The sequence below is a fragment of the Polypterus senegalus genome, chromosome 2 (assembly GCF_016835505.1).
Source record: "Polypterus senegalus isolate Bchr_013 chromosome 2, ASM1683550v1, whole genome shotgun sequence".
Lineage (NCBI taxonomy): Eukaryota > Metazoa > Chordata > Cladistia > Polypteriformes > Polypteridae > Polypterus > Polypterus senegalus.
In genome coordinates, this window is record NC_053155.1 from 133,743,156 (window position 1) to 133,762,590 (window position 19,435).

General features: G+C 36.1%; 1 protein-coding gene across 4 annotated transcripts in view; it reads right to left on the minus strand.

Annotated features, from left to right (window-relative positions):
- dcun1d2b (DCN1, defective in cullin neddylation 1, domain containing 2b) overlaps positions 1–19,435 on the minus strand; it is a 128,992-nt gene that overhangs the window by 35,796 nt on the left and 73,761 nt on the right. For 2 of the 4 annotated variants that reach the window (XM_039744656.1, XM_039744654.1), the window contains exons 4-5: positions 18,766–18,896; positions 9,550–9,632 (exon numbers count right to left, since the gene is read on the minus strand). In XM_039744656.1, the coding sequence (XP_039600590.1) occupies positions 9,550–9,632; positions 18,766–18,896 (214 nt within the window). Of the gene's footprint in view, positions 1–9,548; positions 9,633–16,630; positions 16,699–18,162; positions 18,578–18,765; positions 18,897–19,435 lie in introns of those variants that run through there. The other 2 variants (XR_005632610.1, XM_039744655.1) reach the window with 2 other exon arrangements.

A 19,435-nucleotide genomic window follows, 5' to 3' on the forward strand; every position in this document is an offset into this window, starting at 1 on the left:
CTTCTTCTTTATCTGAGACCTGACACACTGCATGCACGGGTTTTTACACTGTCTTCCTTTAGCGGGACATTGACTTTTCCACCGTGTGCTTTGTTTCCGCAGTAGCTGGATTTATGAATATGCTTATCAGGCGCTTCATATTTTTGCTGCCTTTTCAATTGTGTAATTCGGTTTTGTTCAGCGCTCTTTGGAACTGTTGCTTTTATCTGTGCACTGCGTCAGTTCACGTGAGCCGCTCGGTGTACATGCATCGAAGGTTCCCAGCTGTGCTGGTGCCATCTCGTGCTATGTCCGTGGCTGTATTTAATGTTACCTTAGTCCTGGCACTTAAAACTTTCTCTCGCAGTTTAGCTGAGTTTGTGTCAAACACCACCCTGACCATCTCATCTTCCTCTCCATAAGCACAGTCCTTCACCCGTGAATATTTACCCGTGGCAGTTTGCTATTGGATTGCCGCTGACGGACGGCCTTATATGGGCAGGCACTAAATTACAAGCCAGCGCAGCCTGTCTATGAACTTAATTTAAAGTGTAGGTTTACATCGTTTTGTTTCAGTAGCAGAACTCATGAATATGGTTGTATATGTCACTTTCGCTCGCTTCTTATTGTTTAGCTGCCTTCTCAATTATATAATGCATGTTTTCTTCAAGCGCTTTTTGAGGTCTTCCTGGTTTTCTATGTACTGCGTGATCACGTGGGAGGCGTGATGATGTCACACGAAACTCCGCCCCGGCGTTGAAGCTCATCTCCATTACAGTAAATGGAGAAAAACTGCTTCCAGTTATGACCATTGGCGTAGAATTTCGATATAAAACCTGCCCAACTTTTGTAAGGAAGCTGTAAGGAATGAACCTGCCAAATTTCAGCCTTCCACCCACACGGGAAGTTGGAGAATTAGTGATGAGTCAGTGAGTGAGTCAGTGAGTGAGTGAGGGCTTTGCCTTTTATTAGTATAGATATACATATATACACATACATATCTTCATATCTACATATCTATATACATATCTACATATACACATATATATATATACTAGCAAAATACAGCTTAGCTGGAAGTAGTGTGTTAAAGAAGCAATGAAAAGAAAAGGAAACATTTTGAAAATAACGTAACATGATTGTCAATGTAATTGTTTTGTCACTGTTGTGAGTGATGAGTGTTGTTGTCATATATATATATATATATATATACACACACACACATAAACATATATATATATATATATACATATATATACATACACACACATATATACATATATATATATATACATACATATACACATACATATATAAACATATATATACATATACATACATATCTACATATATACACACACAGCTATTTATTATCAGTGCAATACGCTGCTTGTTAAAACGGATAACTCCGCTCTTACGTGCAAGTCTGCGTGGATATTATGAACTATCGTATTTGTTCAAGTTCTATTTAAATTTTAAATAGAAGGAATTTTTATTTAGTCGACAGAAATATCTTTGGTAGGAATGGTAAAACAGACAGGAATATTATTCTGAATAAATCAACTCAAACCTTAAACAACTTATAATATTTTGCTCTCCATAAAATTTATCCTGTCTAAATTATACAAGTTAGAAATAAAGTAAGCGTTAAAAGAACAAACATTCACATTTCTTTACTCTTATGTAATTTTATATAAAAATAAACTTAGATTTTAAATATCCCAAAAGATTTTGCTCTCCATAAAAATATATCCTGTCAAAATGATACAAATTCAAATATGAACATGCTGCATAACAAAACCTAGAAATATAAATAAAATGTGTTCCTTTCAGCAATAACAAATCAAATCATTCAGTTGTCTTTGCTCATATGTCATTTTAGAGCTGGGCGCCTGGCATCTTTTTGGCCACAGGTTCGTTTCTGTTTGGTGTGAGGTTCTGTGTTGTGGAGATTCTCAGGATGGATTGCAGGTGCTCATCAGTGAGGCGACTCCTGTGTGCTGTTTTGTTAGTCTTTATCACTGAGAAGAGCTTCTCACACAGATATGTGCTACCAAACATGCACAAGGTTCGAGCCGCATGTAGGCGGACTTTTTGTTCTTCAAAGTCACCAAAGCGCCGTGCAAACTCAGTGCGCTCAGTTTATCAGCAAAGTGCGTATTTGGGAACACCGTAGTGACGACTTGGTTTAACATTACTTGGCAACAGGGAAAGTGGGGCAAGGTGCACTGGTGCATTTGTGTCTCCCATAAAAGCAGCTTCACTTGAAATCACTTTGTGATTGTGCACGGTTAAAGCGTCCGCTGAAGTGTCAGATTCTTATTTAATTATGCTGCTTTCTGTATCTTCTGCATTGCATTCAGGTTACCCTGATGTTTTGTCTCATAGTGCCGTCTTAGATTAAATTCTGTAATTACAGCCACATTAGCTCCACAAATGAGACACACGGGTTCAGTAAACATATACTCAGCCTCCCATCGGTTTTAAAGGCTCTATTTTCAGAATCAACTTTTCTCTTCAGCATCGTGTGAGCTAGCCAGCAATAACTGATTAACTTCGGTAAGTGTTGGCAAGGCAGCTGAAGCGCTGCATTATGGGATCTGTAGTTTATTGTGTTACCAGCGCTTCATATACCGGGCTTTAATAACAATAATACAGTATATAAAATGATCTCGCGGGCGGATATAATTACGCCGGGCGGATGTGGCCTGCCCTTGAGTTTGACACATATGGACTAAATAGAACTTGAAAAGATATATTTTTCAAATGTGATCGCGCAATTCAGATAGAGTTGGCGCACTACAGCCTGCATGCCTCAATAAGTCATCCTCCCTCGCTCTTACTTTTTACCGTTCATCTAATGAATACACTGAGTATGGCTTTACCAAAACAATCATTGATGGCGAATAAAGTATCCATTATTCGAGTATGTAGATCGGGTTATATATATATATATATATATATATATATATATACCATATCGCAGCGGAGAGTAGTGTGTTAAAAAGCTAGAAAAGAAAAGGGAACATTTTAAAAATAGCGTAACATGACTGTCAATATACAGTATTTGTTTTGTGAGTGTTACTGAGTGTTGCTGTCATCAAGGATTTGATTATCATTATTTCTTTCAATCAGGTTCGTATTTGTAGGATGTGTTGTGTTCAAGTTACATTCCGTGTTTGTCAATCGTTGTAAAGATGACAGGTTTCATTCATCGATTCGTTTCTTACTGCATCAATAAACAGCTCGTCTTCTTCTTTATCTGAGACCTGACACACTGCATGCACGGTTTTTACACTGTCTTCCTTTAGCGGGACATTGACTTTTTCCAACATGTGCTTTGTTTTGGATTTATGAATATGCTTGTATGTATCAGGCGCTTCATATTTTTGCTGCCTTTTCAATTGTGTAATTGGTTTTGTTCAGCGCTCTTTGGAACTGTTGCTTTTATCTGTGCACTGCGTCAGTTCCGTGAGCGCTCGGTGTACATGCATCGAAGGTTCCCAGCTGTGCTGGTGCCATCTCGTGCTATGTCCATGGCTGTATTTAATGTTACCTTAGTCCTGGCAATTAAAACTTTCTCTCGCAGATTAGCTGAGTTTGTACCAAACACCACCCTGACCATCTCATCTTCCTCTGCATAAGCACAGTCCTTAACCCGTGAATATTTAGTGGGAGTTTGCTATTGGATTGCGCTGACGGACGACCTTATATGGGCAGGCACTAAATTACAAGCGCCAGCGCAGCCTGTCTATGAACTTAATTTAAAGTGTAGGTTTACATCGTGCTTTGTTTCAGTAGCAGAACTCATGAATATGGTTGTATATGTCACTTTCGCTCGCTTCTTATTGTTTAGCTGCCTTCTCAATTATATAATGCATGTTTTCTTCAGCGCTTTTTAGGTCTTCCTGGTTTTCTATGTACTGCGTGATTACGTGGGGCGTGATGATGTCACCGAAACTCCGCCCCGGCGTTGAAGCTCATCTCCATTACAGTAAATGGAAAAACTGCTTCCAGTTATGACCATTACGTAGAATTTCGATATAAAACCTGCCCAACTTTTGTAAGGAAGCTGTAAGGAATGAACCTGCCAAATTTCAGCCTTCCACCCACGGGAAGTTGGAGAATTAGTGATGAGTGAGTGAGTGAGTGAGTGAGGGCTTTGCCTTTTATTAGTATAGATATATATATATATATATATATATATATATATATATATATATATATATATACATACCTATCTACATCATATATACACACACATACATACATACACACACACAATTATATATATGTGTGTATGTATGTATGTATGTATATGTGTGTGTGTGTGTATATGTATATATATATACACATACATATACTTGTGTGTATGTTTGTATGTGTCTATATGTGTGTGTATAGGTTTGGTCACTGAGTGCAAGGGAAAAATAATAAATTATAGTCTATAAGTTATTAAACAGTAAAACATTAACGTTTTAAGAAGTACAGGTACATTGAAATTACATTTTCTATGTGAGCGTTCAAATTTGTGCCTCTGGTAATGTGCCTTACCGGCATTTAAAGAAAATTAGTTTTGTGTCCTCTGCAGTGTTAAGAGAAAGGCTTTGGTTTGGGATAAAAGGAAAAAGGTGTAAAGAAAGGAAAGTTGCCTTTTCTTTTATATAGTATAGAGATGTGTTAAGCTGGCGTTATGATCGCCTTTTGGGGACAGTCGCGGTGGGTCTTGTGTAGACTGGTGAGGCGTCCCGCCATTAATCGGCTGTGATGGCACTGTCAGTCCTGCACTCGTGTGCGTGTCTTCATAATTCGAGGTGAGGACCTGATAATCGTCATATACGTGCAAAAGAAAGTGTGAATCGCCTTAATATTATTTTGCCGTGGTGTAGAAAAGGGGTCCGTGTTTGCACTTGTCTGGGCTATAGCGCGGGGAGGATGAAAAAATTAAAAGTGCTCACTTTGACTTAAGGCAGAAGCGCAGTCAGCGTCTCAAAGGCGGCACAGCTATATGCGCGCTGGCTGCTCGACTTTTGCTGGGCAGGAGACCCCAGTTTGCAGACACGTTCATGATATCAAAAGTCTCAGCGCTCTTTGGAGGTCATTCATATATATATATATAGCAAAATACCCGCTACTAGCGGAGAAGTAGTGTGTTAAAGAAGTAATGAAAAGAAAAGGAAACATTTTAATAATAACGTAACATGATTGACATTGTCATGAGTGTTGCTGTCATATATATGCCTGCCTAAATAAGTCACCCTCGCTTTGCTCTTACTTTTTACCGTTCATTTAATCATGGCTAGTGGCGGAAAAATTATAAAATGGAAGGAGGATGGCTTTACCAAAACAATTATTGATGGCGAATCGATTATTCATAAAGCTTGAATTGGTGATCTGTTTTCTGTGTTAACCTCATATTTTTCATACTTCTTCTCAAACTAAGGTGGTGCGAGGGTAAAATGAATCGGGATCGCTGATCAATGTAATCCGTGTACCAGGAAATCATGCATTGACAAAAGCTCCCTTTGCTTGTAATGCAAAGTGTGATTAAATGCATTATTTTTAGCGCGTTATGGAGCACATGCATGAAGCTTCTCAGCTGTGCTTGTGCTAAGAAAAGGAAAGATTTTAAAAATAACGTAACACGATTGTCAATGTGACCTTTTGTAAGTAGTGCCTGGAGGATTCAGTGTGTAGAAACTCTAGAGACAGCGTGTGTATTAACTTGTGGATTTTTCTGTGAGTATTTGGTGGCAGTCTGACGAAGTTGCTTGGAAGACAGCGTTAACATGAGCTCAGCTCAGAGCAAAATGAGGTGGGAGGGAGATGATGGCGTGACTCCCCACCCGCCTTAACTGTCAATCCCCCACAAACACAGTCTCTCGGAATTTGCATAAGCACACCCCTTCACCTACAATTTTAACTTAGTTACAAAGTGATCAAAACTCGTTTATATCCTCGTCCTCTCATTAAACTTGTATCCCGCATTACCTGTGGGTATGTGAAATGCCAGCGTAGCCTGTCTATGAACTTAATTTAAAGTTTAGGTTTACACCTTGCTTTCTTCCGAGGTGGCAACACTCATGAATATGGTAGTATATGTCACTCGCTCACTTCTTATTGTTTCGCTGCCTTCTCAATTATAAAATGCATGTTTTCTTAAGCGCTTTTGGAGGTCTTCCTGGTTTTCTACGCACTGCGTTGACAGTCAGTTCACGTGATTACGTGGGAGGTGTGATGATGTCACACAAAACTCCGCCCCCCCAAGTCATTCCAGCTCAACTCCATTACAGTTAATGGAGAAAATACCTTCCAGTTATGACCATTAGGCGTAGAATTTCGAAATGAAACCTGCCCAACTTTTGTAAGTAAGCTGTAAGGAATGAGCCTGCCAAATTTCAGCCTTCTACCTACACGGGAAGTTGGAGAATTAGTGATGAGTGAGTGAGTGAGTGAGTGAGTGAGTGAGTGAGGGCTTTGCCTTTTATTAGTATAGATATATATATATATATAGATATATATATATATACATACAGTATATACTGTACCAGAGTTTCACAGCCTCGGTCCAGGGGGCACACTGTGGCTGGTTTTTTAATTGGACTCCTGGGCTAATTAAATGATGTGTTATTTCCCAAGTTCTGTGTTTTGGGAACAATATAGAAATTTGAAAACTATGTTTGGTTTAAAAAACAAAAACAGTATATATATTATGTATATATATATATATTAAAATATACCAAGCAGTTATATGGGAATAATGTACAGTATTTTGTTTTCTTTTTAACTATATTTTCATCTTAATTTTCATTCTACTTTTCTAGGTGTTCTAATTGTTTAATTAATCCATTATTTACTAATTAGTGGGTCTGATGCTAAAGTAGTTGCAGCCTTTGATTATTCAGTGTTGTTTGCTTGGGTGTCTGCTCTGCTCATTTTTAATTATCATTAATAAGATACAACAAAGTGGAAACACTGCACAGAGAAAAGGCAAAATATAATGAAATCAACAAAAGAGAGTTAAGCATTTAAATATATAGCAAAAGCAGAAATATTTCTAAATGTCTTATAAATGTAAAAATCATGCTGCTGTACTTTTCTGAATGTAGAATAAAAGAAAAATAATACCAGCTAATTAAATGAGATCAGTGTTATCAGGTGTTGTCACTGGTTGGGGATCTGGTTGGAACAAAAACCTGCAGCCACAGTGGGTCTCCAGGACCGAGGTTGGGAAACACTGTCATTGGCCATTTCTGACTGCTACCTCTGGTAGTTTTAAGTAACGAGTTAGGAGATGGACTATGCCTGGCATAGTTCATGCCACTGTGTTGATTCATGGGATTTTAATTTCTTCAATGGGATCAATACTAAATTAGTGATGTCATTGGTCAGCTCTATGAATCCCAGGTTGCCCGCAGTTGGCACACACCTCGTTGAACAGAGGACACTGATGATCATTAAACAGAGGATGGACTAAGCAATGAGGACACATAACAGGTAAGGGTTTATGCAAAGTTTATAGTGCTTTTCTTCCAAACAAAGTGTTCAAAAACAATTAAGTACAGTGCATGTCTTTAAATAAAAAAAATATATTCCTGGATAAAACCAGTGTTTTCATGAAGATTAAAATAAGGTAATAAATAATCCAACAATATTAAAATCCTCTGGCTTAAAAAACAGTTGAGAGCTGTATCGATATATCCAGCTAAAACTGATGTCCCCTCTGCCTACCCTTTTCAGTGTCTTCAGCAAGACAAGGCATCCTCCAACAGGCACAGTCCAACCCTTTTTATTCAGTCTGTGTCTCTGCCGGGATTCATTGGCATGTGTCAGTACCCAGAAAGCCCTGCTCCTTTTTCCCACTATCATCTCTCGGACATTAGTGGGACCCTACTTGAGAGCCAATCCTGACTGCCTGCCTCCTCCTCATAACCGTACCAACTCAGCTGAGAAGATAGAGAAAGAGACAGAGAGACAGAGACTGAGAGAGAGAGAAAGAGACGCATTGGGCTGGCAGGCAGGGCAAGAAAAGGAAATACGATGTCTGTATTATTTTGGTATTGGATTTTAACATAATGAATGAACATATTTATTCCCGGTTTTATTGAGGATTATTTATTTATTTATGGAAAACCTGCATTGCGCTTTGCTTTGAACACTTGGAGTAATAAAAGCACTTTGCACATTTGCATTATCCCTTGCCAATTATGTGTATCCTAATTGCCCAGTCCATCTCAGTTTCATGACTATCAATGTCCCAGGTTCAAAGGCCTAATACCAGATGTGGACATCAAGAGCTTTTTTTCCAGGTGATTTTTTTACAAAAATGGCTAAATCATTTTAGATTGTGCTTTTTTTCCAATACTCCTACATGAAGGAATACTTTTTACTATTAAAAGATAGAAAAACATGACTGTTCCCTTAAAAAAAACAGACATGGAAGGAGACAGTTTCAAGTAAAACTCATGTGAGAGAGGCACAGGCAACGATAAATGTCAGACAAACAATGCTCTCAAAAAACCCTCAAACAGAAAATGTATTACAATATTATTTTGTCATGTAGTACAAACACCTAATGAGTGTGTCTGAAGACATTTCAAAATAAAACACTTAAACAACAATTTATGTTCAACGGGCAAAGTGCCAAATTATTGTACATAAAAAAATCAGATTCATTCCAATAATGGCATCTATTCCAAAACAACAAGATGTGTACATACCCTATACAACTTTAAGCACTAAAGTGGAACCGAAAACATCCAGCTTACATATGCCCACATGAACAAAGAAATGCATGGGACACTGCAGAGTTTATATGTCAGCCCAAATAACCTAGAAGCATGCTAACCGTGCAGGCAAAAACAAAACTTTGCATACTCCAAAAAGAAATTTTTCTCTAGTTAAGAATATGCATTGAGCATATCATGGAAAATCTGAAAAAAAACTGATCATGATAACTAAATAGAGTTTGCAATGAAAATTTGAATGATATGTTAACAATACATAAATTATTAAGTCATATTTTATGCTTATTTAAATCTTTGCAGTTCCCTACCCACCCTTAGTGCAGAGACAACCCTGGTCACACCAATTCATATAATCTTAAGGGAAAACAGAGAAATTCTGAGAAAGCAAAGGTGTTCAAATTCAGTCCTAGAAACCCTCACTTCAACTTTGAGTTGCATTAAGATGATTTTATAACAGATGAATATAATGGATTTCTGATCCTTCCACATATCTGTAGGAAACGAAAAAGATGTCAAAACCTAAGCATTTTACAACAGGCATGCTGTTTCAAATTTCCACTGTATAGCCTGAAAGTTTACATTTTTACAGCCTTCAAGATTTGTAGATTAACTCTCCAATCATTGAACTGCATCAAAACATTTCTGCTTGCAATTGAAAACACAGTAACTGAAAAATAATACATTAATAAAACTTAATTACAAAGTGTTTTATAAAAATAAATTTGTCATTGAGCAAAGGATGCATCACACTTTGCTCCGCACTCACTAATACTGTACATGTACCTACACTGTATAGTATATATTAAAACTGGATTCCACTTACCACTAAAAATTTATTCCAGAGATCTAGAAATTTAAACCTTCCTGTCAATACTAGGTTCCAATATGCAATGGCCATTTCTAAATCTGCAAATAAAGAAAACATGTATTAAAACAAATAATTACTTTGTATATGAAATGCAATATTTATGCATATTTACTTAGTATACTAATTTAATGTGCAAATGAATAATATGCTTTATTAAAGATTACATTAATTAGTTAATTAATTAATTAGAAGTAATTTGTGACAGGCGGGTATCAGCCAGAGTGAAAGGGAATGTCTACAGTAAGGTAGAGAGAACAGCTGTGTTATATGGGCTGGAGACAGTGGCACTGACCAGAAAGCAGGAGACAGAGCTGAATGTGGCAGAGTTAAAAATGCTAAGATTTGCAGTGGGTGTGACGGGGATGGACAGGATTAGAAACGAGTACATTAGAAGGTCAACTCAGGTTGAACCGTTGGGAGACTAAGTCAGAGAGGCGAGATTGCGTTGGTTTAGTGCAGAGGAGAGATGCTGGGTAAATTGGGAGAAGGATGTTAAGGATAGAGCTGTCAGGAAAGAGGAAGGCCTAAGAGAAGGTTTATGGATGTTGTGAGAGAGGACATGCAGGTGATGGGCGTAACAGAGAAGGATGCAGAGGAAAGGAAAATATGGAAAAAGATGATCCACTGTGGCAACCCCTAATGGGAGCAGCCAAAAGAAGAGGAAGAAGAAGAAGAATTTAACTGTCATTAACAATAAAGGCTTTAATGAAGTTTATAGGTGTTAGGTTTTAGAGTTTATTAATGAATTGCTTAAAATACTCAAAATAATAAAAGTGACCCAGTACAACAAGAGAATCAATTGGAATTTAAGTAATGAATGTAATAAGAAAAACCATACTGAGAAAAAGGATTGATGAAAGGTAAAAAATAAACCTTGCAGCACTGATACAGCTGGTACCCCAGGAATCATATGATACATCAGGATGAGTTTTAGTTTGAGTTGTTTCTTTTGGTAATGTTTTTCAGTATCTTTCACAAGTTCCTCTTGAAATACATGAATGGGAGGATTTCTTATGGTTGCCACAAAAGGGTTGCAAGTCACTCTTTTATTTAATGGTAATGGGTCACATGTTTTACACAATGGGTTGTGGTGGGTCACTGTGATTTAATTAAGCAATCAACACTGATCCAACAATTGCACATTTGCTCCAAGGGGGAGTTCTAATGATTGGCAATGATTATCTGAAGGGACCAACCCCCACCCCCCCCATCTCTGATGATCATCTGGGCATTCAACAAGGAATGCGACTCAAAGACACTATAAAGGGCATGACTTCTAAGAAATCGACCTGTATGAGGGGAAAAAAAAAACAATGAGACCAAATAACCATCATTATTTAATAATGTTTATTTTAATAATAACTGTTGTGAAATGGTGAAAAAGGTGTATCTCAAAGTTGAAATGAGTTGAATGATGCTGAAAATTGCATAATGTATATTCTATTACCTTACTTGGTGCTTTCTTAGTCAAAATATGTTTAATAGTACAGCCTGGTGAATTGCTACATGGCTTAAATTATTTCAGAGCTAAGTTATATTCAACTGTGGTGTATTTACAGCACTTTCTAACAAGCACTATTTTATTTGTACTGTGTGAAATTTGGATAAGCTAAACCCATATATTTAAAGTAATTTTGAGCTTTAACCCATATATAACTAGTATAAGATGGAAACTCTGCCTTCAGTGTTTTTTTGTTATTTAAAGTAATATATAAATTCAAAGACTGAGCAATATGTTGTTATGTTTTGCTAATTACTATTTCCAAATACATATGACAAAATCAAGTTAGATTTTCTTGCACTTCTTGAGTACGAGACTTAATAGTACATTTTAAACAAGTGATAATTTAATCTCACTAAAACATATTCCTTTTCTAGTCTATGATAGGGTTAAATATTGCTTTTGCTTTGTTTAGTAATTTCAGGTTTTCTGTGTTGTATACACTACGTACAGCATTATCATTGCATGCGTCTGCACCAGTGGAACCAGCATCACATACATTTTATGCTTCTGTAATGTAAACGACAATAAAGAAAACTTTAAATTTAAATTAGTAACAAACTCTCTTATTTGTTGAAAACACATATCTCCAGTCAAACTGCTTCTCTCAAGAGCAACTGTTATGTCATTTACTGATGAAGCAGCAGCAGGAATGTTTTAATTGTGTCTCTGACAAATTAAAAACATAATTTATCAGGAATAATTAAACTGACTTCATGTTTACAAACTGGTAAATGGTATTATTCAAAATGAATTTAATCAATAATTTGTTTACCTACAGGCAATCATTAAACACCATGATTCTTTGTGGTCAGCATCTTGTTGGTCAGAAATTGTTTAATACACAAAAGGACAGCTAGGATCAAAATGCTGTCATGCAGCTGTTACTTTTTGTGTTTGCTTCTTTTTACTTTTTTATTTAGTACAACAAGACTAATTAAATTTAGAGATGTATTGATATTAATTTTAAGATATCTTAAAATGAAATACAGGTATTGGATAGCATGTCTATTTCATATATTCTACCCCCAACCAATTTAAAAAAAGACACAAGACAGACAAAAATGTAACACATAATATGCTCCTTTTAGTTTGTTTAGAAAATTTCTGCAGTTCCTTGATTTTGCAAGCTTTTTCTTTGTAATTCTGCATAATATTACAGTCCACTTGCCCCTTTATTTCTGGTTCTAATACACTTTTGCAGAATAATTTGTTGGCTGTAAGTCCTTAGTGTTAGTGTGTCCGAAAGAGGTTTACAGCATTGTTCATAATGGTACCCAGTTTTGTTTTAATTTTCTCATTCGCTACTACCTCCCTGGGGTCCAGAATACATCCTATAACTGAGCTTGCCCATTTAATTAGCCTGTTGATTCAGTGGATCTCTCTTGAATTGATGTTACCAGTCCAGAACACCACAGCAGAGAAGATCGCACTGGACATCAAAGAGTTATAGAAGATGTGAAGGATGTCATTTCCCACATCAAAGGAACGCAGTCTCAACTTGTCATTAATGTGGATCCTCAAGTACTTGTAGGAGTGAACTACTTCTACATCCACTCCTTGAATAGTGACTGGACATAGAATTCTTTGGTGTGGCAACAATCAATAACCAGTTCCTTGGTTTTCTTGATGATAAGATGCAGGCAATTCTCTGTGCACCAAGAAATAAACTTCTCCACCAGACACAGTTTCATTGCCTTTATCAATAAACCCCAAAAAATGCAGAATCTGAGAATTTATGCAAATGTTATATTTATAATCTGAGGTGTAAAGAGAAAAGGAGACAGGATTGTTCCTTGTGGTATGCCAGTATTCCTCTCATCCGTATCAGTCACTGAGTCTCACAAACTGCGGTCTACCTGACAGAAAGCCTATTATCCAGGACACCTTAGGCTCATCCACATACATATCTCTGAGTTTACCCCTTTAAAAGGGACGGCTGGATGGTACTGAAGATACCTTAGAATTAAAAGAAAAAAACAACATAATTCTCACAGTGCTGCCAGGTTTGTCCAGGTGAGAATAAGCCTTGAATTGATTTACTTAATTAACTATTAATTAATTCCTTCTGTACTTGAGCATGTCTGGCAATAGGAAGTTTCATGAAATGGGCCTTGCAAAGCTATTCTGTTATGACAAATGTTAGGGAATGAAAGAAGTGAAAGACAAACTTTATTATAGTAAGTGACCATTAAGGATATCAGATGAATGTGGTATATTGATTGGAAACTATAGGTGTCCAGATTTTCAAAGTCCCAAACCAGGACATGTGTGTAGCATGTATGCTCATAAGTAAAGCCCATTCCTATAATGCCTACTTTAATCTAATCATTATCAGGAAAAAAACCTAGCACTAACACTTTCATAAATGAACACGTAAGTGCTCTATTTTTGCCTGCTTCTTATTATTGGTTCATTTTCTGAATCACCATAGTTTTCTTTCAATTTCAGCATCAGTAGGGGGACAAATATAAATTATCCAGAGACAGTGTGAACATATTATGTCCATTGAATGAACTTTCCATTGTCTTTGACAAATGGCAGGTAAAAGACAGATAAATTCTGATGAAAATGTTGGTGAATCACATTTAAACCCATTCCTATCTTTTTCCTCAAACTTTCTTGCCATTAGGTGTGCTTTGGGTACTATTCTTGTTGAAGTCTCTTTTAAAGTGCATATCCATTTGATGGAAATGCATTTCTGACCAGTGTTTTCATTTCCCTCAAAACACCATTACTTTTCTATTTATTTATTTCTTCTTGTTTTGATGACTCAAATGATATTTTCTTGATTTGAAACACACCATTTTCCATGCAAACGTCACACAGTTGCAAGTGCTTAGTTACTGGTTCAATATGCAGAAAATGCACACGACATGTCAACAGACCGTTTTGTATTAGCAATACTCCTAGAATTCATAAATTCTAAATTATACTAATTTCTGCTTTTTCTGCTGCTTTGCCAGCCCATCCTAAGACTTTAGCTGTATGATGAATGCCATTGACCCTATCCACATATTTCACAGTTAGCACCTTTTTTAGACTAATACAATGACTCTGTCTTAACTAATGAGCCTGCTCAGCTTTAATGTCGGCATCTTCTGTAGTAACAAAAGAGTTTAGAGTCTCCCCTTCATCTTCAGTGTCTTTATTATCTGATACAGTGCTTGATAAATCTCTTGTTGCATCTGTTACTGTTTATAGTATGTTGCTTGTCATCTTTAGTGATGAATTAACGTAGTCCAGAACGGTGTGCTTTTATATCTAAGAAATATCACAACTCCATCCTGTTCAACTGACAACTCTATGTCCTATCCATTCTGCACAGACATCCCTTTTGTAGTTACTTTGTCTCCTGTCTGAAATGTCTCATTTACAGCATTAATCTGTCTTCAAGGTGCTCTCCGTATCCTGTCTGAACACTCCACTTCAGCAAATGCTCTTTTTGATGCATGCAGAGCTGAAATATATTCTCCCACTGACACATTCCTAGTCGTGGCTTCTAAGATGGGACATTTAGGCACAAGCACACAAATAAGATTCGGGTTTTGGTCAAACACTAGCTGATATGAGCTGTACTCATAAATACTGTGCATTGTATGTTTTGCTATTAGCACCCAATGCAATGATGTTCACCAATCACATCCAGTACTCATCCTTGATTTCAGTATAATTTCCATGAGTGTCTGATTATATGTATCTTTAAAGTAGTTCATTACTCCTAGAACTGTATTCAGCTGTGATCTATGTTTCTGTGTAAAATTCTGTGTCATTCTGATTCCATCATTATTAAATTCCCCACCATTATCACAGAATAGTATCAGAGGAGCTCCATGTAAACTTATTCAAGAATGAACCATATATACTTATTCAAGAATGAATGCACTGTTTCACAATTTATGAAGATGTCTTTATCTGCACTGAAACTTCTGGTTCAAGTTTGTGTAGATTCACAGCCACAGCTTCATTAAATTCAGAGACTAGCAGCAAACCAACAGCTTGTCTGGGTTTGCCATATATCAAGCAAGTCTCACAATTCTTAAAAAGTTGCAAGGAAGGACAATATGCATCCTTGTTCTCTGGGTTATGAAGGAATTTCTATAATTTGCCCACTGTAGAATATCCAAATTGCAGGTGGAGTTTCAGAAAAGCATTTAGCTTCTCTCCTGAATTATTGTTTTCTAAAACTGTTAAAATCTCATTTTCACAATGGTCATCTATTTTTCCTTTATCTAAGATGTTCACACAGTAGTAAACAGAGATGGTTAATTCAGAGTCATTGGCTGATTAACATCGCTGCTTAATAATTTTCCATGTCCTTCCTTTTTAAGGATGTTTTACTTAACAAAAACGGAATGTAAACTGGAACCACTTCTGTTTCAACACTACATCATGCATGTCCAATCTCTGCAATGAATTTTCATTTATTTGGTGAAATGCATAATTCTTCTGTCTCCAAATTTGAAAGCTCTGCTGCTTGAAATGTCTGAGTTCAGCAGCTTTTTTACTTTACTCTGGTTGTGCGGACTAATGCAGTTGTCTATCCATTTCTGTCCCCAGACTCTGCGTGTGTGTGTATAAGCAGTATTAATTACAGCTAATTCTAAAGATTCTACCAAAAGCAAATCTGTGTGTCTGAGCTTGACTCTTTTGTTAACAATGTAATGTTTTATACTTCAAAGTCCTCTGTTTTTCTGTCAATATTTAGCCCAGTGATAAGTGCTAAGACAAATAATTTATTATGATCTACTGGATTTGTCTAATGGATTAGTGCCTGGTAAGGGTGACCTATTGTGGCTGTTTTGCAAATGCATCCTGTTTCTATGTTTTTGTGTGGTGAAATATACAAATTTATATCTCTATAGCCAAGAGTCACCACCTTTTAGCTCCAAGTAGGTGGGCACCAAGACCTCCACAGCTCTACCCAGTTATGCCATGGTTAAGATTGGGGCTGTGGGAGGGTTATCTTACACAAATAATGACTCCTGGTATTTAGGGATCAAGGGTAAAGGCTACGGGCTGCAGAGATACCAGACTCAAAATATGTGGTTTCTTTACTGACAGTAATTCCCATTATTACTAGAGATGCCCTTTTCCAAAAAATCTTCTTTAACACTAAGTCCATTGAGGCAAAGGTAAGCTACGTACATGTTGTCAATGCCAATCTAAACAAGCTGTATCCAACCACTTAAAAGCTTTCACGGCATCTGGGAAAGCCATGTTATATTTATGCATGCCTGAGTATCTTTGCTCAAAACTGATTATTTAATCTGCCATAGATACTGTAATTGTCCTATTAACTCTATAAAAATCTCAATATGCCTTGTGGATACAATCCTTTTCCTCTTTTAAAAATGCAACTTCAAGCCTTAATATCAGAGAGGACATACAGTACCTTCAATCTTTGTTCAGATCTTCTGCTGAAATTGCCATTGCAATTTCTCCCACTCTCCCTGTAAGTGACAGTAAAATTGCAAGTGCAGTTTTTTTTTCTCCCCCCAAATTCAATAATCCATGTCCATTTTAAAACTTCACCTTTTTAATCTCTTGTAGGGCTTGCTCCTTTCAAATACAGGTGAGATTCTATAATTATCAGCCATCCTCTGCTAATAAGACACAATTGATGTTAGCAACAAACTCTTATTACTTTCTCATGATCACTCAGATATGCATAACAAAAAAAAAAACTGCCTACTCCTCACCAAGGCTGTAACACTCACAGAAAGTGACGCAGTACCATAACACTAGTAGGTGCAAAGGCATAAGATATACAACTTAACAAAAATAGTTTTGTCTGTCACTTTATTAAAATATTTCAGAATATCTGTATTTATATTTTATATGTACTTGTGACAATTAAATGTAGAATGTGGAAAATTGTGAAATTTCAGATAACACCAAAAGTGAAGACTTTACTTATACTGAGGAGACAATAAAAACAGTTTAGAAAATCATAACTATCATCAAAGCTGGGTAAACACAGTAAGTGGTTTAATGTTGACTGGTGCAAAGTGTTACATATACAGGTGACAAAATTCTGACATAATTTGAGGTTATATGTTGACACAGCATCAGTTCCTCAAGGACATGCACAACAGCTATTAAAAGGCAAATAACATGTTATGATATATAGTAAAACATATTACATTAAATGTAAAACTCAACAATCCACTACTGAGACTAAATCTGGAGCAATGCACGTTCTTTCTTACTACCATAGTATAAAAAAAGATAGAAGCTGTGCAAAGAAGAGGAATAATGTATATCCATGGTAAATAGTTCTGAAACTCTTTAATTTATAAAGGAGAAAGTAATGCAGAGCAACTTTAAAAATGCCAACACAATTGATTTTGGATAATTTTTTCAGTTAAATACTTAACCAGGAAAATCCTGTTCCTTCAAAGTGTCATAAAAATCCGGACCAGACTTTGAAATGATGCAATTCAAGGTAAGACCCTAATGGCTTTTAAAAAAAGATATTAGAGAAGCATAGCTGTTAGGTAACTATGAGGTTGATGTAGTTGTTTTTATACTATAATACGAAAAACAGCAACTTCTGTTAGAAAGAGGCAGCTGGTTTAGCAGTACTGAAACAAGCAAAAATGAAATGCTGACATAAACAGAGATACAAAAGGGCATAAACAGAGATACAAAAGGGCACTAAATGACAGTTCTGCTCCAACTGAAGATACAATCCTTTCCTTGTACGTTGTGGTGAAACTTTGGCAGTTTAAGAAAAGAATGGCTTGTTGTACAAGAAGATTTCTTTAATCTTCAAAATATGCAGTTGGTAACATTAATGGCAAATTAATTCAGCATTTAACTTTCCTTTAAAGAGGCTGCTCTTTTACCTACCGTAGCACTATACAGCGAGAACAAAAGGCAAGGAAAACAACATGTGTGATAGGGAAAACTGTAGGAAAGGTCATGGGCAAGCAACGTTTTCCACTTTGTTTAAAATGCAGTGATGTGCAAAAGTATTCAATCCTCTTAAGAGGTCATCATAATTTTCTGCATGACCAAAAATTTGTGCACATATTTATTTATTTATTCATTCAGTATTTTTAATGTGAACTGTTATGCTGTAACAATACATTTCCAAAGTCAAAATAAACAATATTATGTAGATATTTAACCACAAATGAATATGTTTGCACACCACTGTATCAATAATTAATATAAAACAAAATAGCTTATATCGGTGTCTATTCAAAGTTGATGTTTTTAAGATATATGTATTCAACTCAAAAATTACAGAGATAATTATTAACAGACCTTTTTCAGGAAGATGCATGATGGCAGTTTCTTAATATTATACATTTTATATTCTTTTAGTAGAAGTTAAAGTGAAGAGAATATGCAGCTCATAGTTCCTGCCATATTAAAGAGCTCTGCTGTAAATGGCCCATGCACACCAACTCAGCTGAAGGAATGACATGAGTGCAACTGGATTTCTTTGGTAGAATACCAATGCTGAAAATACTGAAAACACACACACATATACAATTAAGGATAAAACAGAGACTAGAAATGAGAACAAGAACGAAACTGCCTTTATTTATTGGTTATAGTACAAATCAATGTTTCCATATATTCAGTTATCACTGGAGCATATTCTTAGCTTAGCAAAAAAGAGATATTATTTTAAACATGCAAAACAACTGACTTACCCAAGCCCTTTTGTCCTGGATTTTTAGCAAAGTTAAATGTAAACTGATAGAAGTCTTTGAATTTTCCTGGATCTTTTAATTCTTGCTCTAATCTTGGAAGGAGAGCTTTAAGTTTTTCTGGACTGTCACAGCTGTGGAATCAAAAACAAGTAGCTTTTACTCTTAACATCTGGCAGTGCTAAATGTTTGCAGAAGCATAACTTCTTCTTTCGGCTGCTCCCGATAACAAACTGAGAATAAACTGACAGTCAGTTTGTCCAAAGTGTAATTTGACATATTTTTTCCCGTTAGAAGAAAAGTAAGATGACAGATTACAAATATTTGCATCTAACATGATGATGTCTCTTATTTTACCATATATCTCAAACAGTATTCCTTGATCATTAAAAGGATAGGTTTGGTGTTTTCCAAAGTCAAACTTATTTCTTTACAATTATTGTATAAAATAGTTTATCACATGAAATTGTTTTCTAAAGTGAAGCATATTTTAAAAAATTTTAAAAAATAACTAGCCTGCTGCTTGGTTTTATAATGGAGCTAATGGGATCCACCGTGAAGAACAACCTTAAAACTTACTGAATACGTTCACTTTAAAGTGAGCTTAATTTTGAGTGAAAACTCAATGACATTCTGTTATACCCATCAACCTGTAAATACACAGGAAGAACAT